Raw genomic sequence first — 23,651 nt, 5'->3', positions numbered from 1 at the left:
CAATTAAGGCAATTTAATTATTCTTGCTCTCAAAAGAACTTGCAAACTTACTCCTCTTTGCCAATTAATAATAAATATGGTTGAGGGTTCAGGAAAATAAGATTATTCTACAATATTGGATAGGATTGCCAGTTGGAGAACAGGCCAAAGTTAGAGCTTTAGGAAGCAAGTGTATTAATGATTCCTTAAATAAATGACTCAAAAAGGAAAATATCAACTTTATTGAATTTCTCTGTTATTTGTCTGAATATTGAGACAATATTCTTTGGTTCATTTTATTACTGCAACATGATACACAGAAATTACAAAACAGAAAGATATAATAAGGCAATTCTTAATATATAAGAGCAGGAAAAATAGCAAATGGAGTATATCTGTTTACTGATTGAAAATTAGCTGAATTCATAAATTATATACCTTTGTTATTATACAGAGATATCAATATATTATATATCAATATTTGACAAATGTTTTGAGTTATATGGAATATTCTTACATATATGGTATAATAGTTAAAGGTATGATTGTAAATATTAAAATAAGCAAATTTAGAAAGAAATAAAATTCTTCCTGCAGGCTTAATTCAGTGTCATGAGACTCTTAACGTCCTGATTTAAGCTAACGTCTACTTCCACGTCTGTTACGATTGTTTCCAGCATTTTCAAAAAACATGAAATCCTAAAATGTAAAAGAATAAGAAAAGCTTTAGTGAAAAAAAACTTCAGACTAAAACCCTTGTTTATTCATATTTTATATCTGCTATTCCAAAAAAATAGCATCTGAATTAACCTACAAACTCCTGAACGTTTGAGAAGACTGTTGAGATATCTAATAACATCTCCACGGAAGGAGTATAGACAGTGCCGCCTCCTCTTATTACCAACCTCAAGAAGTATACCATGTTTGATAGTGTAAAAGGTTACTAATGGACTAAGTAGAACTAGGAATGCCTCATTCCTTATCACAGTCTCACCACAGGTTATTCACAAGAGTAGAAAGTGAGGTCTTAATACCACAGTTTAGCTTGCAGCTGGACTGAAAAGAGTCCAAATAATGTATTTCATCCAAGGTTTCCACATAGATTAAAACCATCACCTTCTCTACATTTCCCCCACAAAAGGGATTGGAGATTAGTTGATAATTCTCTAAAAGAGTTGAATCAAATGATGTATAGATGAATTGCTACCTCTTTCAGTCACCATCTTCATCCCATTTTCACCCGGCTTCCTTTTACCTTCATGAAATTGTAATCAACCTAAAAGTATATGGATCTAACCCATCTAATAGGTGGTGGAGCTGATGTCATAAAAAGAACTGTCCATTTTTCTTAAGCCAATCAAGATCATATTGTCTCGGAAGAGCTTAAAACACACTGTCCTCACACATATACCTCAGCACTCAGTGCATATTACCTACCAGCTACTATAAGTTGCACAGCAAAATTTCAAGTTAAATGGATGATCTGAGCTGCTAGGGCTAAACTTGTAGAGGTAAGATTTCTGTCTAAATTAAATCCTACACATACTAAGTTTCAATCTCCTGTCCTACACCTGCTATTGGTAGTGTAGAAGGTTACTACCAATAAAAAAATGGACATGTTGTTTATGGGCTGCTAAGAGTTCATTGAGGGGACGTGGTGGCTCAGTGGCTAAGATGCTGAGCTTGTCAATCAGAAAGGTCGGCAGTTCATCAGTTTGAATACCTACCACCACGTAACAGAGTGAGCTCCACTGCTTGTCCCAGCTTCTGCCAACCTAGCAGTTTGAAAGCATGTAAAAATACAAGTAGAAAAATAGGAACCACCTTTGGTGGGAAGATATCAGCGTTCTATGTGCCTTTGGCATTTAGTCATGCTGGCCACCTGACCAAGGAGACGTCTTTCGACAGTACTGGTTCTGGCTTTGAACTGGAAATGAGCACCGGCCCCTAAAGTCGGGAACGACTACCACATATGTTCCAGGGGAACCTTTTCCTTTTCCTTTAAGAGTTGATTTGTCTTAAATTCCTTTTACTAGATTCATGAACCAATTGTTTCCAGAATGCACTGTAATGTAATGTTTTAGGCCTAGGACTTACCATAAGAAAAGAGGCCCCCATTATGAGGGCTTTCATATTAATATCAAGATCCATTGGAAAGTGAATTTGAAAAATGCTTGCATCTGTAGCAACCTCTCTTGCTAAACCAGTCCATTTTTTTACTATGTTTCCAATTGTAGATTTCCCATCTACAGTTTTCACCTGATTTTAAAAAGAACAAGAAAAAAGAAAAAAAAACAGATTTTACCCTTTGTAAAATGTATTAAAAATTTTAATATAAACTTTATGTTTAAGAAAGTATTACATCTTCCTTCCCAGTGTTTAAATTCCACACATTGATGTCCCAGATAGCATAACAATATCTCAAAGTAGCTGAATTAATTTTTATATTTCCTCACCAATTAAATAAGAAATTTCAATATAAATAAATATGTTCATTGAAAAGCATCATGTTACTTCAAGATGATCAGCACAACTCCTTTATATTTATAAGTATACTATAGTTACACATTTTATGGAGTATTTTAATTATACTAATAAAAACAAACACAAACAACTCAGAGAGAGAAAGGACAGTAAAAAAATAAAAAGAATAAAGAAATAAAAATTAAAAGAAAGAAAAAAGACTGAGCAAAAGAAACAGAAAAATAATAAATAAAGAAGTGGCTTCTAATCTTCATCACAAGAATAACAACTTTGGTAGCTCTTATAAGATTAAAAAAGGTATACCTTCTTCCTATTTCTTATCTATATGCAAATCTATGCAAATATCAATTTTTCAACACTTATGTCAGCAAAAAAAAATCCACAAAGGTGTGGCCAGAATTCCATAAAATGCCTTATTTTACCCGTCATTAAATACTCCAATTTTATATTTCTTCCTTCTACTTCTGAAAATCTTAATCTTTAATCCATTCAATTACTAATATAAGATTTGATTTCTCTTGAATTCTTCTTCATCTCATCACATAGACTTCTTCAAGGCTTTAACAAGTCTCCTTTGTAAATCAAATGGAAAGACATTGTCCAGGTCATTGTTTTAGTTTATCATTTGCACTTCCCTGTTTTTGTATAACAAGTAAAAAATCCTTATCTGGACCATTCTCTTGGCTTGCCATTTGTATTTCTACTTTAAGTAACTTCTTTGTCTTTTCCAATATTTCTGATTCCATCATTTGATGTCTATAAATCCATTCTGCATCAAGCAAAATTTATTTCACATCTGCCATTTCTTCATTAACATCCTTCAAATATAATATATCCACTGAAGTAGACATCATTATTGATATTGTAGGTATTATGGCTATTAATTTCTCTCCCCTTGCCCTTTATTTTTAAAAAAATGTTAGTGTTTTTGTCATTTTGTTTTTAGTTTTTAGTTTAGTTTTATTTTTATTTGTCATTTATAAGCCGCCCTTTTCCCTGAGGGGACTCAGGGCGGCTTACAATTCGTGGGAGGGAGTGCAAGACAAAACATAAAATATGTGAATAAAATAAAATAAAACAGTAAAAGACAACATTCATTCAACATTCGGGTGGGGCGGGTTAGGATCTTATCCCCAGGCCTGACGGGATAGCCAGATCTTAAGGGCTGTGCGGAAGGTCTGGACGGTGGTGAGGGTACGAATCTCCATGGGGAGATCGTTCCAAGGGTCGGAGCTGCTACTGAGAAGTCTCTCCTCCGCGTAGTCACCAGTCGGCACTGACTTGCGGATGGAATTCGGAGGAGGCCTAATCTGTGCGATCTGATGGGTCAAAGGGAGGTAATCGGCAGAAGGCGGTCTCTCAAGTACTCAGATCCACTACCATGGAGGGCTTTATGGATGGTAAGTAGCACCTTGAAGCGCACCCGGAGATCAACAGGTAGCCAGCGCAGCTTGCGGAGGATAGGTGTTATGTGGGCGAACTGCGGTGCACCCACAATCACTCGCGCGGCCGCATTCTGGACTAGCTGAAGTCGCCGGATGCTCTTCAAGGGCAGCCCCATGTAGAGCACATTGCAGTATTCCAGCCTAGAGATCACAAGGACTCGAGTGACTGTTGTGAGGGCCTCCCGATTCAGGTAGGGCCGCAACTGGCGCACCAGGTGAACCTGGGCAAATGCCCCCCTGGTCACAGCTGGCAAATGATGGTCAAAAGTCAGCTGTGGGTCCAGGAGGACTCCCAAGTTGCGAACCCTGTCTGAGGGGTGTAAAATTTGAGCCCCCCAGCCTGAGTGATGGAACATTGGCCAAATTATTGGGAGGAAAACACAACAGCCACTTGGTCTTGTCTGGGTTGAGTACCAGTTTGTTAGCTCTCATCCAGTTCTTAACGGCCTCAAGACCCCGGTTCATCACTTCCACCGCTTCATTGAGTTGGCACGGGGCGGACAGATACAACTGTGTGTCGTCCGCGTATTGATGGTATTTTATCCCGTACCTCCGAATGATCTCGCCCAGCGGTTTCATGTAGATGTTAAATAGTAGGGGGGATAAGACCGAGCCCTGCGGCACCCCATAAGTTAGGGGCCTCGGGGACGATCTCTGCCCCCCCACCAACACCGACTGCGACCTGTCCGAGAGGTAGGAGGAGAACCACTGTAAAACAGTGCCTCCCACTCCCACCTCCCGCAGTCGTCGCAGAAGGATACCATGGTCGATGGTATTGAAAGCCGCTGAGAGGTCAAGGAGAACCAGGATGGACGCATGGCCTCCATCCCTGGCTCTCCAGAGATCATCGGTCAATGCGACCAAAGCGGTTTCTGTGCTGTAACCAGGTCTGAAGCCGGACTGGAAGGGGTCAAGGTAACTAGCTTCCTCCAAGGACCGTTGAAGCTGGAAGGCCACCACCTTCTCAACAACCTTCCCAACAAAGGGGAGGTTGGAGACTGGACGGTAGTTGTTAAGAACGGCTGGATCCAAGGATGGTTTCTTCAAGAGGGGTCTCACCACCGCCGCTTTAAGTGCGGCGGGGAAGTGCCCCTCCCGAAGGGAGGCGGTAACGACCGCCTGGATCCAGTTTCGTGTCACCTCACTGCTGTTGGCAACCAGCCAGGAGGGACACGGGTCCAGTATACAGGTGGAGGCACTCACAGCTCGTATGGCCTTGTCCACATCCCCTGAGGCAACATCCTGGAACTCAACCCAGAGATGGTCTGCCAAGTTATCCCCCTGTGTCTCGGCTGGATCTGCAGAGGTGGAGTCCAAGTCTGACCGAAACCGAGCAACCTTGTCCGCTAAGAACTGGACATACTCCTCAGCCTTACCCTGTAGGGGGTCCCCCGCATCCCTCCTATTTAGGAGGGAGCAGGTTATCCTAAACAGGGCGGCTGGGCGGGACTCAGCGGATGCAACGAAGGTGGCAATATATGTTCTTTTAGCTGTCCTCAATGCCCTGATATATTCCTTGGTGTATGTTGTCAGAAGTGCTCGGTTCGATTCGGACTTATCCACAAGTGCTCTAGGCGTCTCCTCCGGCGCTTCTTCTCCCGGAGGAGGAGGCCTCTGGGATCCACCAACCCGGAGGGGCCATAGTGGCGCAATCCGGTCAAGAGACTCTGATGCCGCCAAGTGCCAGGCAGCAACCAGAGTCTCTGCCGAACTGTGGGCAAGAGTATCAGGAATAACCCCAAGCTCCGTCTGGAACCTCAAGGGGTCCATACGTCGCCTGGGGCGGAACCACCTGGTCGGTTCCTCCTCCCTACGGTGGGGGTTTGGCCTCCGGAAGTCAAGCCTCAGTAGGCAGTGGTCTGACCACGACAGGGGTATGATCTCATTACCCCTCAGACCAAGATCACAAGTCCACTGCTCCGAGAGGAATACGAGGTCGAGCATGTGACCCGCTGAATGGGTTGGGCCCCGAATTACCTGGGTCAAGCCCATGGCTGTCATGGAGGCCATGAGCTCCTGCGCTCCATCAGAGTGTTCACCGAGCGAAGGCAAATTGAAGTCCCCCAGAACCATAAGCTTGGGGAACTCAATTGCTAGCTCGGCTACCGACTCGAGGAGCGAGGGGAGGGCTGCTGCAATGCAGTTGGGAGGCAGGTACGTTAGCAGCAGACCCGCTTGACCCTTGAGGTCCAACTTCACCAGGAGGGACTCACACCTGACAAGCTCCGGAGCAGGGATCCTACGAGGTGCTAAAGATTCCCGGATAACGATAGCCACACCGCCACCCCTTCCCTGGGCTCTCGGCTGATGAAGCACCTGAAATCCGTCTGGGCACATCTCTACGAGGGGGACTCCTCCCTCCGTGCCCAGCCATGTCTCAGTAATACATGTCAGGTCTGCCCTCTCGTCTAAAATTAAGTCCCGGACGAGGGGAGCCTTGTGAACAACAGACCTGGCATTTAGCGACAACAGCCTGAGACCAGGGTCCTGATTACTCACGCCATCTGACCTCGGAGTGGGACTCTTAGGGACGGAAGGAGGGATCTCTGTGATGTAGCGAGCCCTCCTTCCCCGGTAATGGCCAGCCCTAAAGTCCCCGCCGTATCTGCCTCTCCCTGTTATGACCACAATGCTCCGACCCTCTTCCGTGGCCGTAGTCCCCCCAACCACCCCGGTGACCCCCGCATTCCCCGGCAGGTCCTCCGAATCAAACATACTCAGGCACTCGCACAAACAATCCCCACGCAATAGTTAAAAACACAAAAATACAGCAATAATGATAATAAAAGTGGGTCATTCACACTATCACATACAACCCCATACACTCAACATACCAAATTAAAAATTGCGCAGGCTCACAGAGTCCGTACTCTGTTATCAACCAAAGCTGGTAGAGAGTCCAATATAGTAGACGGTAGAGAGTCCAATATAGTATAAGATGGAAAATATAAGTCCAGAGGTGTCTTCCGCCCTCTCCTGGGGGAGGGCCACACCTTGAGGGAGGCCCTTCTGAAGAGTTCGATATAGTCCAAGGGGGGAGGTGGCTGGGAAATAGAGTAAGTTCGAATGTCAGCTGCAGCAGTGAGAGCCAGGAGGTCAACCATGATGAACAAGGCCTGATGCGTGGGTTCATTCCCAACAACCCCCTTAGTGTCTTTTCCAAAGATCGAAAACAGGAGGAAAAAGAACTCGCCTCAGATGGAAGAAGGAGGGGGGGAATGGCGTCCCATTCAGTGGTCGGGCCCAACGTTCCCAAAGGGCCCCAGCGCACCTAAGAGTCAAAAGTGGGCCCAGAAATAGACTCCCCCCAAGGTCACCAACTCGTGCAGTCTTCCGGCTCGCCAAGCTCGCCAGGCGCGGTATACCCACAACGTTCCGCCGCCAGCGAGCCAGCAAGCCAACAGGCAGCGGGCCGCAGGAAGCAGGAGATAGGGGGGATAGGGGGGATCGAGAGACCCCTGATAGTTCGGCCACAAGTCCCGAAAACTGAATGAAGCTGTGGCGTCCACGAGCTACGGCGTTTTTTCGGCCGATGGTAGTGAGCCAACAGCCCAGCGGCAGCGGGCGGCGGCAAACACAAAGGGAAGGTCGAGCTGTAATGTTGGGCGGTGATAATAACCAGCAATGTCGGCGTCCTTCGGGGCTGGCAACTCGGAGAATTGAAATTTTTCCGGTCCGCTGCCAGCTCTGGATCACAGGACGTTTGCACCACCCCCACCTCCCTCTGCTCAGTCCCAGGTACAATTTCTCCTCTCAGCAAATTTTAGTTTTCTTCTTTCCGGTCTCCGCGGGTTTTTTCGTTCAAGCTGCGATGTTAGGCGGCATCCGCGGCCAACAATGCCGGCGTCTTTTGGGGCTGGCAGCTCGGAGGGTCGAATTTTTCCGATCCACTGTCAGCTCCGGGGCCGCTAGACGTTCGAACGGCCTCACCTCCCTTGGGTCAGCTCCAGAAGCGCCAATTCCTCCTCTCCACGGTATTTCTTTACAGTACGGAGCCAAGCGATGGACTCGGCAGCCATCTTTCTCGCCCATGCGCAGGAGTGGAGTGTAAATTGTAAATCTCAATTCTAATCAAAACAAAAGGCAGGGTTTCCCCCCCCCTTTTGGCCTGTAATATCTTTCAACTGAAATATATTATTTCATTCTTTCCATTTTGGGACTGCAATTGACAAGTGATAATAGTTATATTTCAAAATAAGTCACCAAATCAAGGAAAAAAATGATAAAAGATTTGAGAAAGCTTGAGAAATTTAAAACTCTTCTCATCACATGAACTGTGACTATTAACATGAATATATTACTTAAAATATTATTTGTTTGTTTGTTTGTTTTAAATGGTTCCAGAATCATAGTCGCACAACTCGCAAAGTATAACTAACAAATTAGCTCCAAGAAAACAAAGTTAATATTAGAAGGTGCTGGTTTAGCCAACATATTTCATATATATTTATGACATAAAAGGATATAAAAGAAGATAAAATTAGACATGTTGTAAGATTAGGCTTGATAAAAACATGGAATTCCATTAAAAACAAAACTCAGTAATCTCATCTTTAATCTTCAGAATTGTTAATTCTCTCCACAATAAAAAATATTCTGGAATAATTATAAATAATAAATTAGTGTATATAGTCCAGGTCTAAGGCGTTACTAATAAATAGTAAATGGAGATTGTCTTTACCTCAAAATTAACATCCCGATAGCATTGGCAAGCCACACAAGGTGAAGTAATTTTAAGAACATTTTCTCTGGCCTCATTCTGGATAGTAAATTTTGGTAGGCATGGATGCCAGTTTTGTTTCACATACCCAATGATGTTGCCTAGAGGTGCCTGAACTTCAAGCTAAAAGAGAGAGAGAAAGGGGCGGGGGAATCCCAGTTAATACAAAAGGTAGATTTATAATTTTATCTAGCACAAAGTATACACGCAAGATTTAATTCTGTCATAGTTAAAATCAGTGTACACTAATGCTGAAAGTTGAAATAAGAAGACTTGAGGATCTTATTTTGCAAAATTAATAGATAATATATAGAGAACAGAAATATACCTAAGAAGGTAAATCACTTTCTTAGCCTTAAAATATCTTACCATCCTTCTCTTCTAACCCCCTAAAAGGTTCATGAGATCATGAACCTGCTATAGGAAGACATCTTGTCTTCCAGTGCAATCTAGAGAAGAAAGATGCTGAAACAAATTCTCAATATACACATACAAAATGATCTAAACTTAGATTCCAAAGTAATAAGGAATTGTGCTTGGATATTAATATGGAACCATTTGACTACTTTAGAACTATTTACTCTCAAACCTACATTCATGTATTGCAACTGGAAGGCTAATTTTCCTATAAGGATAAATGTATCTCCTTGGATCAGTCATGTCTACAAAAAAAGTTGTAAGTATAGTAAATTCATCCCAGCCGTTATAATTTTTCAGATCACATAGGGGACCTCTCTCACTTCAATTATCTGATAGGAGCTCAAGTATGATACCCATTGTAGCCAAATCTCTTTTTCAGAGCAGGTCAAATCCAGCCTGAGATAATAGCAAACTATTTGTAATTTCTTTAAAAACCCAAAAGGTCTACATCCGGGATGGCAAATCTATGGCTATGAAGCCATTTGTCAGGGCATGCAAGGCATTCAGTCTTTTTTAAAGCCATTTTTCGCCAGCATTCAATTTTTTGCCCTCAAGTCAATTCCAGTTTGCTTGTAGTCCTCTGGAGGCTTCAAGGAAGCCTCCTGAAGGTCCCTGAAGCTTCCAGAGAGCCTTCGGGGGGGGGGGGGGGGGCGTAGGAGACTGTTTTTGCCCTCCCCAGGCTCCTACAACGCCTCTGGAGCCTGAGGAAGGTGAAAAAAGCATGCAAAAAAAAGGAGCACCTTTCATGTGCGCATTATATTATAGGTGTGGCAAGCCCGCCCACGACCCCCTTGCACTCCCCCCCTTTATGGCATGTGAGCCAAAAAAGGTTCGCCATCGCTGGTCTAGATGAATAGGACAATGAAATTGTCACTATTCCATTGTGTAATATTTCCTTTGTTTTAGCTTGCCTTTTTTGCTCTAAATCTCATAAATCTCTAGTTTAACATTATAAATGTTAAACTAGAATCTCATAGAATCATAGGGCTGGACGGGATCTTTGGGGTTTTCTAGTCCAAACGTCTACCAAAGGCAGGAACCCTTATACAGGTAATCCTCAACTTACAACAGTTTGCTTAGTGATCATTTGAAGTTACAACAGCATTAAAAAAAGTGACCTACGACCATTTTTCACACTTAAGACCATTGCAGCATCCCCATGGCACAAGATTTACATTTGGATGTTTGATTGCTGGTTCATATTTATGATGGTTGCAAGGTCCCTGGGCCATATGATTATCTTTTGTGATCTTTTGACAAGCAAAGTCAATGGGGAAACCACTTAACAACCATGTTACTAATTTAATGACTGCAGTGATTCATGGCAAGAAAAGCCATAAAATGGTGCAAAACTCACTTAACAAGTTTTTCATCAATTTGGGGCTCAATATGATCGTAAGTTGAGGACCAGACAAATGGTTGTCCAATCTTTTCTTGAAAACTTCCAGCGATGAAGCACTTACAACTCTGGGGAGCAAGCTGTTCCACTGATTAATCATGTTAACTCTCAGGAAATTTCTTTTTTTGTTCCATTTTAGATATCTCCTTATCCATTGCATCTTGTCCTACCCTCAGGTGCTATGGAAAATAAATAAATGCTCTCTTCCTTGTGACAGCCTTTCAAGTTTTAGAAGATTGCTGTTATGTCTCCTCCAAGCCTTCTCTTTGTTAGATTAAACATACCTAGTTTGCTTAGCTATTCATCATATAATTTAACCTCTAGTCAGCATTATCATCTTTGTTGCTCTATGCTGCACTCTTTCTAAATCCTCAGCATCTTTTTTGTATCAGAGACCAAAACTGGACACAATATTCCAAATATGACCTCACTAGTGCAGTATAGAGTAATTATCTCTTCCTGTGATCTTGATGCTATTTTTCTGTTGGGGCAGTCTGCGTTGGCTTTTTTGGCAGTAATAACACATTTCTGATGCACTCAAGGAATTCGATTATCTCACAAGTTTTATTTTAAAAATAGTTTTATTCTTTCTGTGTTATGTTAATATTTGTATGTGTCATATATAGTCTGGTATAACAGGTATCCTTTTGCCTATCAATTGATAAGAGAGTCATGCTTTAAGGCAAAATTTTAATCACCTTTCCTGATGCTAAGTTTCTGGAAATTCAAAAGCTTGCAAGTGCTTTTGTAAATATTTGGTTCTATCTAGGTGTTAGAAGACTTCCTAATTGAAACAAAGCTGTAAAATTAATCCTTTGAAATACTCTAAAACATGTAGAGAAAGACACAACTGACTTGCCAAGTTGTTGGAAGTTGCACTAGAAGGAAATCACAACGGCTGTTCTCTTGATGATAAAGAAACTGATTTAATAGAAAGAATCAAAAGTTGGGCACAGGAAGGGGGAAAAGCTGTTTACCTCTTGCAGGCAACAAATACAAGGACAGCAGCAACTGGAGCAATGGAACTCTCTTGACAATTGCATTACTGGTTGGTTTGTACTGTCAAAGAGTTTTATGGTAAACGATCTCAAAGGGCCATAACAATTCATGTTGAAGTCATCATTTTCTTCAGCAGCAAAATATATCCAATGCCCCATGGCATTTTTTACTTCATACTTATTACACGTTTCAAAGCCACTTATCACTGAAAAAGAAGCAAAAACATTACAATTAAAAGTGAATCTAGGTGCTTATCATTAATAGGAACCAAGAAAAAAGAGAAACCAGATTCAGATTCTAATATTCAATTATATAACACATGAATACAACATAACAACATCCAATTTCATCAGCCAGTTCCACCTGGTCAAGGAAGGAAGGTATTTTGTGGATCCCATGAGTCAAAAAATTCTGACTTCAGGAAGATAGCCTTCTCTGCCATTTTTTCTGCCTTTTCTCTGTCAAGGTTCCAACTAACATCCATAATGAAAGAAGACTCCAAGGGTTGAGTTTCCTCAAAGTTCCATTTGATTATAAATGTCATATTGGCACATCTGGGAAAACCCAAATCTGAAAATTTCCAGGTTTTTCCCACCCAAATGAAAGTTTGAGTTCCTGCCCAGCACCCACATGTCCATCATATGATCCAATCATGCACCATCCAAAATTGAAGATGTTACCTTGTCACAGCTGCAGGGCAAAATGGCCTTGATTTTCTGAGAAAGAATGTTATTTTGATTATGTATCACCCACACTCCCATTTTCCCACAGTAGAAAATGTGAAGGCCCAAATGTAAAAGATGGCTTCCAGATCTGACATTTGTCTCATCCGCTAGAACATTTCTCCCCACTGAGGTGTGAGGCAGGCTCCCACTTTCCTGGCCTTTCGAAAAGATGTGAAAAAATGATTCTGTGGGTTTGCTTGGACACAGAGAGGAACATGCACCCATGGGGCTGGGTAGTGCCCTAAAAGTCTTTCCCCTGCTTTTCACTTAATTTTATTATTGAATTTTAATCTCTCTTGTCTCTTTTTAAATTTTATATACCATTTTTATGTTTTAATGTTTTTATTTTATACACTGCTCAGAATCCCTTGGGAATGGAGATGTGTGGTTTAGAAATTTAATAAATGAAAATAAATTGCCATGTTGACTGTCACATACTTACTGCTCTCCCACAGCATCTTAACAAGTGTTTCATTCACACATTTATTTTTATTTATTTATCACATTTTTATAGTCTCCATCACATTTGCATGACTCTGGGATATTTATAAATGAACTTTAAAAGAACAAAAAACAATTTTACCATACACTTTTCCCCAATTTGATGCCCAAATAATTGTAAGACCCCAAATAATTTATTGGCTAAGTATCATTGTAGATCATCTACAGAGTGCACAGTCAGTAAATAATATCAATGAATAAATATTTCAGGTTTACAAAACTGTACATTTTCCTAGTCGCCAGAAATTGATGAAGTAATAAAACAACATACGTACTTTCCATGAGCTCAATCTGCTCTTCAACTGTTATCTGATCAAGCTGTTGCCATCATAAAAAATAAATAAGAGACAAGAATTAAATCTGAAGAAATATTTACAAACATTATCCTATGACTATAAATATTTTCAAAAGCATAAATAACATTGCCATTTTATTGGTATTATTTATTCGGATTACATAATACATGGATGATGAAACATGTCAGCATATTTCTGGATTATCTAGTTGCTGTTTCATATTTGTTATATTTAAATAAATTCTTGAAGGTATCTATCAAAAAATATGCAAAACTTCATGTATTCATGGAAGAGAAGTTAGAACTTGGGTATCAGAACCTGGTATCTCTGACTTCCAGTGCTTGTCCTGAGCATGATTTAACTTATCATCTGAATTTTCTACAATGCACCATCAAAAGAATTCTGAGCACTGTGGGCGATTTAAACAATAATTATTGTGCCAGGAGATAATCCACCAATGTTTGTTAAAAGAGATTGTTTTTCCAGGTCTGCTGTCAATTGGAAATGCTCTTCCACTGCACACAGGTTTCAACTGCTAGTTGCTCCTGTTGCAACTGCCTGTTTAACTGAGTAGGCAAAGTGATCATGTGTACGTACTTAGAAATGTTACTACTCATTAATATTATTTATTTTTATTGCCCAGAGATACAAAAACAACAATTTTCAATATAAAAGCAATCCATTACAGATTTCTTTTTAAGTAAAGTGCCATTATCTGCCAAGCCGAAATGTGCTTTTGTCTGGAGAGGCATTTTACTCACAAAATCCATCAGCATCTGCAAAATATTGCTTGAACCTCAGAGGATTGGGATATACTTAATGTTTTAAAGAAAGTAGCTGGATAATTTAACAGAAAAAAATGTATTTTAGAAAAATTGAAAAGAGCACAGCAAAAATACTTGATGGAGAAGATTCTTTCAGAGTGAATACAGATAGTCTTTTGATCTACGAACCAAGGTTGAACGCAAAATTTCTGATGTTGCTAAGTAAAGCATTTGTTAAGTGAGTTTTGTCCCATTTTACAACCTTTTTTGCCACCGTTGTTAAATGAATCCTACCACTTATTAAGTTATGGATATAGTTGTTAAGTGAATTTGGCTTCCCCACTGATTTTGTCAGAATTTTGAAAAAGGTGATCACATCACCTCTGGATATTTTCCCTGTCATAAACGTGAATCAGTTGCCAAGCATCTGAATTTTGATCACGTGACCATGGGGATACTGCAATGGTCACAAGTGTGAAAAATGGTCGTAAGTCCCTTTTTTCAGTGCTGTTGTAACTTCAAGCGATCACTAAACAAACTGTTGTTTGTTGAAGACTACCTATATGCTCCCTAGTTCAAAAATTAAGTTTCACAATTTACTGGTGACTAAGACATTTGTGGGATCTCATGTTTCTCTCAAAGGAAAAACAGAATAAACTGAAAATAAGTGCAATATACCTGACTGAAATATTCCAATCCACGAGGGCACTTGGGGATCTGAGGTTGTGGTGGCATCCAGATGATGGGTGGAGGTGGATTTGCTAGAACTAAGAAAATTAAAGAGGATTAAAAAAAAAATAACCTCAGACAACTATTTTGAATTTCAGACTGCTGAAAGCCTTATTCTAAAGACCTGTAGTATCTGAATATACTTTGGCGGGGTCATTTCATAAATATCAATGAAGCACAATATAATTCTACATTATATAAGGTATTGTTCATGCCAAGTTAACAATAAAATTAAACCAACTGCACTACTGGGAAAATATGAAGCATTCAAACTTTTATTTCAACAAAGGGCAAAATATCCACTAGAGGGTGTAAAGGACTTGGTTGATGAAATTTGAAATAAAATTTCGACAGACCTGCAACTAATATTTTCACAAATACCTTATTGTTATAATTCTATACAATACAATAGCAGAGTTGGAAGGGACCTTGGAGGTCTTCTAGTCTAACCCCCTGCCTAGGCAGGAAACCCTATACCGTTTCAGACAAATGGCTATCCAACATCTTCTTGTTTTCATTCAGTTTTTTATTCATTTTCATTTTCATTTTATACAATCACTTATATACTGTGCATTTGCACACACAAAAAAACAAAACAGTAAACACAACTCATCTTCCACCATGGAAAACCAACATAGCACTTCCATCCTCCATACACTCTTTCTTCTCCCCATCCAACTTTCATTTCTCCCTTCCAACATTCCCCTCTTCTACTTCCCTTCCCCCTCAAACATTCCTTTCTCCCCTTCCCTCCATCTCGCCCTCCTTACATTCCCCTCTCTCTCCCTCTTTACTTCTCCCTCTTCTTTCCCTCTACTTCTCACTTTGGTGTATTTCTCTATTCATTAATCTATTCAATTTATATCTTACACTAAAATTTAAAAAATGAAAAAAAGGGGGGGGGAAATAAAAAGAAAAAAGAAAAAAGAAAGAAAAAAGAGCAACAGTATACGAGTGCATTCTTCTTATTCTATAAGTTGAAACTATATTTCCACCCTCCCCCCCTCCCCCCCATAAACCCCCCTCCCTAATCCCCTCCCGACTTCCCAGGTCCCATACCCGGCATAACTCTTTATCAAACACAGTCTGGAGTATATTAAAACCAAGATTAAAAATTAAAAAATAAAAGATAAAGGAAAAAAAAAGAATAAGGAAAAAACAAAAAAAAAGGAAAACAGGAAAAAATCAATAAACTCTCTACATTAAGCTCAGCTTCCCATCATTATTAAAACTTAAACAGTGTACATCATTCCTAATTTCATTTCATTTATTACTTGCAGGATTTCAAGCAGGGGTGGGTTTCTCGCCCCGTTCCAACCGGTTCGGTTGGAACGAGGCCGGCGGCGTCCTCGCGCACGCACGCGGCGTCCTCGCGCACGCACGCGGCGTCCTCGCGCACGCACGCGGCGTCCTCGCGCACGCATGTGGTGTTCTCGCATACGCACGCGGCGTCCTCGCGCACGCATGCGGCACGCGCGTGCGTACTAGCGTCTGCGCGATGCTCCAGCTGCTCCTGGAGGATCGCGCAGGCGCTGTATGCGTTCTGCGCATGCGTGGAAGCGCAGAATTCGTAAAAACCGGGTAAGGAGCGGGCGCGGGTGTGCGAGCGCGCGCGGGCGCGGGGGGGGGGCTTCGCCGTTCCCGGAAGTTACTTACTTCTGGGTTCGGCGACCAACCGGATCGCAGGGACCGGTGCGAACCGGTCGAAACCCACCCCTGATTTCAAGCTATGTTGAAACCAAGTAGGTTAATCAAATGGAATTCTCTAACTAGGGGCCTTGTCTCTTTATCTAAATGTCCAAACTTTTAATTTGTCCCTTATAAAGCAACTTAAACACCTCAAATATTTCTCTCAGTTTCTGTTCCAACTCCTCTCATCCTGCCTCTACCCGTGTCCATATATGTATTTTATTATCATCCATACTCCTCTCATATTTGCTCCACCTTCCTTCAAACCTCCTGAGTATATCCTTCCAAACATTATATTCAAATAAAAATTTCTATAAAGATCAACTTGCTTTCTGGCTCAAAATAAACTCTAATTAAACCTTCACTACCCTCCCGTCTACGCCTCCTTTCCCAACTCAATTCGACCAAAACCACAATCCAAAAGCATCACAATCTCCGCCTTCCTCACCCTAGAGAATAAAACATAAACAGTTTATATGAAAATTCAAAGTTGTCCATCAAATCTTTTTTTTTTAAGTCCCATACAATATAATTTCCGAGGAGATCAGCATCGTTTCTTTCAGCCTTAATGTCTCGTCATAGGTATACCACTATACCATTTTATACAAGACAGAGTCACAAAGTTATTCAAGTTAAAATTAAGCAAATGTTTTGGAAGCATAACTAAATACTTATTCTCTTTTCCTCCGCCCCTCCGGAGGGGAAAAACAACACCTCCCGCCTTGTAGCTGTGTGATTGGTTGTCTCTCTTCTACTTCTCCTTGTCTTTGTACAAGTCCGGGTAATTCAAGAGGTCACGCCTTTAAGATCTTATTGTAAAAGTCTCGAGCTTCGCAAGGTGAATTAAGGTGATGTTTTTGATCATCAAGTGTAACTGTAATACCAAATGGCACCTCCCATCTGTACTGTATCTGATTATTTCTAAGTTCTTTAGTTAAAAAGACATAGTCTCTCCTGGCTCTTAACATCTGGGGTGGCATTTCTTTAAAGACAATCAGGTCCTGTCCATCAATTTGCAGCCTATTATTGTAGAGCTCTTGTAGTATCGCGTTTCTGGATTCTTTTGTAGCAAAGTATATAACTACATCTCTCGGGAGCTGTTTCTGTTTTGCTGTCCACGAACTATGGCGGTAAATTTTTTGGATCTGCCAATCAAAGTTGAGTTCCGGACTTCCCACCAAACGATTGAGAGCCTCAGAAAAGGTCAGCTTCAAATTCTCCTGATCGTTTTCACGCAATCCCCTAACTCTTATTGCAAACGCAGTTTTTTTATAGTTTGTCATAACAAGTTGTCTCTCTGCCTTGTCAAATTCCTGTTGCAACTTTTCAATTTTAGATGTCAGATTAGAGTTGGCTTCTTCCAAAACTTCCAGTTTATCCTCCATTCCTGCAATATAATCTGTCATCACATTTATAACCCCGATGGTATCCTCCTTTGTTTGAGCAATCTTGGCATCGAGTTTGTCACATAATTCCGAAATAAATTGCATCATTTCCTCTTTAAATTCTCTGAGAGTTTCAAAAAGAAATTCTTTTGTTAACAATTCTCCAGTAGGGGGCGTAGAAGACAAAGACTGTAGCTTTATAGTGATTACTTGGGAAGCATTGTTAAAAAAACGTTTCGATTGCTTTGATTTGGGAGCCATGATAAGAGAAAAAAAGAAAACAAACAAAGCCTCTGCGCACCTTGATTTGAGATAAAATACTTTCAGTAAACTTTGGCAATTAATAAAGAGAGATCTTCAGGAGAACAGGGTTGGTTAAATATATCATATATCGACTGCGAAGGTTGTAAATCGCCATTTTGAAAAACAATTAAACAAAGGAGTTTTTTGTAAAATTGAAGCTGGTATCGCCTTGAGCTGAAAAAAGACAGCTGAGAAGCTTTGGCCGGAGTAATGACTCAGCTTTCCGTTGAATCACTCTCTTTCATTCACAGCCAAAAAAAATAAAGACTGTGAACATCAAAGAGGACTCTAACTAGCTGGGGTCCCTCCCTGCTTTTTCCTTGCCTGGAAAAAGAGATATCTAAGATTTTAAATAGATATACGAACCAAAACTCTGAGAGCAGCTTCGTTAAGCTACCGTCAGCGGCAAGCCCCTCCCCTGGAAGCCCCAACATCTTCTTAAAGACTTCCAGTGTTGAGGCATTCAAAACTTCTGGAGGGAAGCTGTTCCACAGATTAATTGTTCTAATTGTCAGGAAATTTCTCCTCAGTTCTAAGTTGCTTCTCTCATTGATTAGTTTCCACCCATTGCTTCTTGTTCTACCCTCAGATGGCTTGGAGAATAGTTTGACTCCCTCTTCTTTGTGGCAGCCCCTGAGATATTGGAACACTGCTATCATATGTCCCCTGGTCCTCCTTTTCATTAAACTAGATGTGCCCAGTTGCTGCAACCATTCCTCATATGTTTTAGTCTCCAGTCCCCTAATCATCTTTGTTGTCTTCTCTACATTCTTTCTAGAGTCTCCACATCTTTTTTTACATCGTGGCGACCAAAACTGAATGCAGTATTCCAATGGCCTTACCAAGGCATTATAAAGTGGTATTAACACTTCACGTGATCTTGATTCTATCCTTCTGTTTATGTAGCCTAGGACTGTGTTGGTTTTTTTGGCAGCTGCTGCACACTGCTGGTTCATATTTAAATGGTTGTCCACTAGAATTCCAAGATCCCTCCCACATTACTACTATTGAGCAAAGTACCACCTATACTGTACTTGTGCATTTTGTTTTTGTTGCCTAAATGTAGAACCTTACTCTTTTCACCATTGAATTTCATTTTAGTAGATAGTGCCCAATGTTCAGGTTTGTCAAGATCCTTCTGTATCTTAAGCCTATCTTCTGGAGTGTTGGCTATTCCTGCCAGCTTGGTGTCATCTGCAAATTTGATGAGTTCTCCATTTATTCCCTCATCCAAATCATTGATGAAGATGTTGAAGAGTACTGGGCCCAAAAAGGAGCCTTGGGGTACTCCACTACATACTTCCCTCCATGAAGATGCAGTTCCATTGACGACTACACATTGAGTGCGGTTGGTCAGCCAGTTGGGGATCCATCTGGTGGTCATGCTGTCTAACCCATATTTTTCTACTTTATTTAGTAGTAGGTTATGGTCTACTTTATCAAATGCCTTACTGAAGTAAATTATATCGACAAAATTCCTCTGGTCCACTAATTTTGTCAAAGAATGCAATATGATTAGTCTAGCATGATCTGTTTTTGACAATCCATGTTGGCTTTTGGCTATTACTTTGTTTACTTCTAGGTGTTCGCTAATTCGTTCTTGATTATCTTTTCCAGAATCTTTCCTGGTATTGAGGTCAGGCTGATAGGTGTATAGTTTCCTGGATCTATTTTTGTCCCTTTTTTGAAGATGGGAACCACGTCAGCTCTTTTCCATTCCTCTGGTAGTTCCCCGGTGCTCCACGATCTCTGAAAGATATAGTTCAGTGGTTCTGAGATCTTGGCTGCCAGTTCCTTCAGAACCCTGGGATGTAATCCATCCAGTCCTGGTGATCTGAACTCGTCTAGGGTAGACAGGTACTCACTTACCTTTTTCTTCCCTATTTCAACTTGCGTTCCTAATCTAATTTTTGTGGTGATGTTTTTGATAGGTTGGACTGTTTTTTCCCTTTGTATAAAGACAGATGCAAAACATGCGTTAAATAGTTCTGCTTTCTCCCTGTTTCTTGTCACCTTCTTGCCACTTTCTCCCAGCAATGGACCAATTGTTTCCTTAACTTTTTTCTGGTTCTTAACAGGTTGGAAGAAGCTTCTTTTTGTTATTTTTTACTTTTTTTATATTTTTTTTATTGAACACAAATTAAAACATTGGGCACAGCGTAACCATCCTGACAATGTCTTACTAAGATATATCTATACTATACAATGTCTATACTAAGATGTAAAGTTATACATTATGACCATCACATTTATTTACATTTGGTCTATTCAATATTTGCAAACATAAAAATATCCTATTTCCATCCATATTGCTTTGTTTTTAATCGTATAGACATTTTCACTGTTGCAGTTTCATGCATAATTCTAATCTCCGTTCTATAAATCTTTTTATTATTATTATTATTATTTTGTTAAACAACACATGCCCACACCAGTGGGAAAAGAAAAAATCAAAACACAGAGAAGACAAAAAGAACAAAAAACAAGGCCGGGGAGGGGGGGGGGAAGGAAAAACAAAAGAAGAAAAAAACACATAGGTACGTATTATAAAAAAGTATATCAGCTGGTTACAACATGTTTTGGTGCATCTATTCCATTAATTCATATTGATTCAAATATCTTAACTCAAATGTTTACCATATTGACATCATTATACCTCCACTTTTAGTTGACTACAGTTATTTAAACATCCTCATCCTTAACTATGCCAAAGATTTAATCCATAACCACATGCTAGCATTTCATTTACTTGTTTATAAAATCCTCTATTAACATCAAATCCTCATATCCTGTTTTAGCTGAACATCCATAATATTTAATACCAAAAATTCCATCTTCCATGCATATAGTTTATTATCATTCTCCCTTCTTTATGTAATTATATCGTATATCGTAACATTTTCCCCATATTAGTTAACATTTAACTGTATATAGTTTTATTTTATTTTTTAATAGTGATAATTATTGTGATTAATAACCTTTGTATATGGTCCAAAAATATTTCCAACCTTCCCTTCTCATATCCAATTATTATTTATCATATCAACTCCACATTATATACATTACTATCAATATCAATTATTATTCAGCTATGTCTATTACAAATAAGAATAATTAGGTTTAGCTAATTTTGAATTGTATTCTTCCATCTATCAGCCTGTCTCTCCAATAACAAAACCTCCTTAATCCTATTGCCATTCGTGGAACAAGTTCACCAAACGTCTTTATAAGCAAGTCCAAACAGGAATATCTTCGCACCTTTTTGCTTAAGATGCCTCTGATATAATATCGTTGTCCTACGCTTGTTGCACTTTTCAGCTTGTCTTTAATTCTCAGTGGTGGTATCGGAAATTCTGCAAATGATGTTTCATAAAGTATAAATTCTTTAATGCTTCTCATTCCTCCTGCGCTCTGCCTTTTGAAATAAATCTTCTGTATGGCTGCCCCCCTTTCAAACGTTGCATCTCTTTCTCCCTCCGAAGTAAACCAGATGTCCGGCGTGTCAGCAAGTTGAGAATCTTTAAACCATACGCTCGGAGTGTCAGCAAATTGAGAAACTTCATTTCTGACATTCTTCATTTGTATTTCAGGAACATTCAAACATTCAACGTTCTCACTTTTTTCTTCATATTTTGATGTTAAAAACAACAAATAGTCTAGCTTTTTTTCAAATCTATCATATGTGTCAGACAACTTTTGAAACACGGAGAAAATCATTTGAAATGAATCATTTGAAACTTGTATAGACGCCATGTTTATGACGCAGCTAATAATTCTCCCTTTAGAGGCTTTAAGGTATTTGCAAGTAAAAACAAGCTGGGAGCTGTGCAATCTTATCTGATCTTAGACCAACACAGCCAAGCAATAAAAGTGTCAAATTGTAAGGAGCCAAATTATAGTAAATTAGTTTACAGCCCACTTAAAGAGAGTCAGAGGAGATGTTGAAGTAAACTTTCCTTTATCCATGTACGTAGCATTTCAAACATTTAAGAAATAGCGTAACCACCGGCTATAAACCCATTAAAAAAAAACCAATTCGCTGCTAGATTCTTCTGTTCTTTGGTTTCAATTAGCTTAAATTTTTATGCGGACTGTATCTCTTTGAGTAATAAAATCAGCTTACCAGTTGAAAACACTCACACCACTCTTAGGGGCAACCTGCAGTTTCGGTTAGCTTACAGCTAATCCAGAAGGAACTGGCAAAGGAGGTTAAATTCAAAGCCCCCAGAGACTTTGCGAACGTCTCTGGGGTCACTGGATCTCCTCCAACCTTTCACTGTCTCTTCGGGACAGCTTGGATCCGAAACGGACCGTCCAATTTCCTTCGGAATAGGGGAATTTCAGGAACAGCCTGAAACTCCATCTTCTCACTGCTAAGCCCCGCCTTCTCTCGTTATTTTTTACTTTTATGGCAAGCCTTTCTTTGTGAACCTTAGTTTTCCTCAATTCATGTTATCATATGTACTGGAGATCTCCAAAAGATTGAACTCATTAGGGTTTAAATTATATGCCATTAAGTTGAGTTCAATTCCTAGTGACTTCACAAACATAACCATGTCATTTACTTGACAGCAATATCACAGTGGTTTCCTATTGACTTTTTCTGTGTTAGTTTTTCTGTATCTGTTTCTCCTTTGTCGTCTAGCATGCAATTCTGATATTCCCATGTACAGTAGTGTCCCATTCACTACTAACTAGGCATGACTCTGCTTCAAGTGCAAATGAAATCAGTCAGGTAATGGCACCAGCTGGAACATTTGAAAATCACTCAGTTTAATTAATAGAGATGTGCGATGCTTTGGCTTCAATTCCCAAAAGATGTTTTGGAGTGTGAACATAGCACCTGTCTGTAATTCCTTAAAGCAATTACGTCTTTTACTAGGATCACAATTCAGCTGTTTTACAGAGATGCAGACAAATATAGTCATTGTACCCCTGTGTCTTTCAACACACCGTTCTATGATCCAGTTCAAAGCATTTCATGGTCCTACTGTGCACACATTCAAAATGTTGTCAGAAGCACCTCTCTAAGCCAACCTTGTTATGCAATTGCATTGAAACTATTCCTGTGCACAATGTATCTAGAGATAGTATTCTGCATAAGTACTATCTTTGCATGCACACAGAACAGCAAAGAAGCAATTGTTTGAATGCTTTAAAAGGAGGACCTATCGCAAACTAATACTTTGCATAGTCCCCAATAAGTGATCATGTTACTTTTTTTCTGAAAGTTGTTTAGTAGAGAAAGGATTTTTGAAGTGCAGATTGACAAACATGTACTCTTTTTATCCGTTTCTTAAAGTAGCTGTATTTTTCCTGGGCTCACAGAGTAGCTGCCCAATTCCAGGCAAAGTGCATTTGAGATGAGGCTCTTACCATGGACCCATGCCTGCTCTGAAACACCTTCTCATTCTCTGTTTGTGCCTCCTTAACTCAAAACTCTCATTTTCCTAGGACCATATGGCTTCTTTGGGTAGGGCTCTATAGGGGTAGAATCTGTGTCTACGCCTGCTCCAAAGTTCTGAAAAGCAGTTCACCCCCTATTATTTGTGACCATAAATTGTAAGCAAGAAGGTTTGTTACATCATGGGATGGAGAATATAATTCTAATGGTTGGGTTGGCAATATATAAATCATGTAACAATGCTATACCTGGTTCTTTAAATCATGCTGTAAATGTGATTGGGTGCTGTTTTCCTCAATCAGCCATAAGAGGGAGCCAGAATGTCTGTTAGTTTGGTTTTGGTTTTGGTTTTATTAGAATTTGTAGGCCGCCCTTTTCCCTGAGGGGACTCAGGGCGGCTCACAGAAAA

The 23,651-nt window shown here is 40.1% G+C and overlaps 1 protein-coding gene across 1 annotated transcript; it reads right to left on the bottom strand.

The window, feature by feature from the left end:
* Window positions 1–205: 205 nt before the first annotated feature.
* LOC148043581 (phospholipid scramblase 1-like) lies at window positions 206–19,564 on the bottom strand. Its single transcript, XM_087725421.1, has 7 exons — window positions 19,406–19,564; window positions 14,411–14,499; window positions 12,948–12,990; window positions 11,425–11,651; window positions 8,590–8,751; window positions 2,077–2,238; window positions 206–678 (listed from the first exon to the last, which is right to left on the bottom strand). Exons 2-7 carry the CDS (start codon window positions 14,465–14,467, stop codon window positions 619–621), a joined length of 711 nt encoding a protein of 236 aa, XP_087581547.1. The 5' UTR covers window positions 14,468–14,499; window positions 19,406–19,564; the 3' UTR covers window positions 206–618.
* Between the last annotated feature and the right edge of the window lie 4,087 nt (window positions 19,565–23,651).

Source organism: Thamnophis sirtalis, unplaced genomic scaffold, assembly GCF_051295495.1.
Source record: "Thamnophis sirtalis isolate CommonGarterSnake01/CBP01778 unplaced genomic scaffold, rThaSir2_p1.2 scaffold_11, whole genome shotgun sequence".
NCBI classification, from domain to species: domain Eukaryota; kingdom Metazoa; phylum Chordata; class Lepidosauria; order Squamata; family Natricidae; genus Thamnophis; species Thamnophis sirtalis.
Note: the sequence above shows the minus strand (reverse complement) of the source record. Positions and strands in the feature narration are given on the sequence as shown.

What these genes read in the sequence shown, in the direction of transcription:
- LOC148043581 (XM_087725421.1), bottom strand. Translation starts at nt 14,467, where the DNA reads ATGCCACCACAACCTCAGATCCCCAAGTGCCCTCGTGGATTGGAATAT. An exon ending in GCAGATTGAGCTCATGGAAA is followed by an intron (nt 11,652 to 12,947) that starts GTACGTATGTTG and finishes CTTCTTTTTCAG; the next exon opens with TGATAAGTGGCTTTGAAACG. An exon ending in TGGGGGCCTCTTTTCTTATG is followed by an intron (nt 679 to 2,076) that starts GTAAGTCCTAGG and finishes TTTACATTTTAG; the next exon opens with GATTTCATGTTTTTTGAAAA.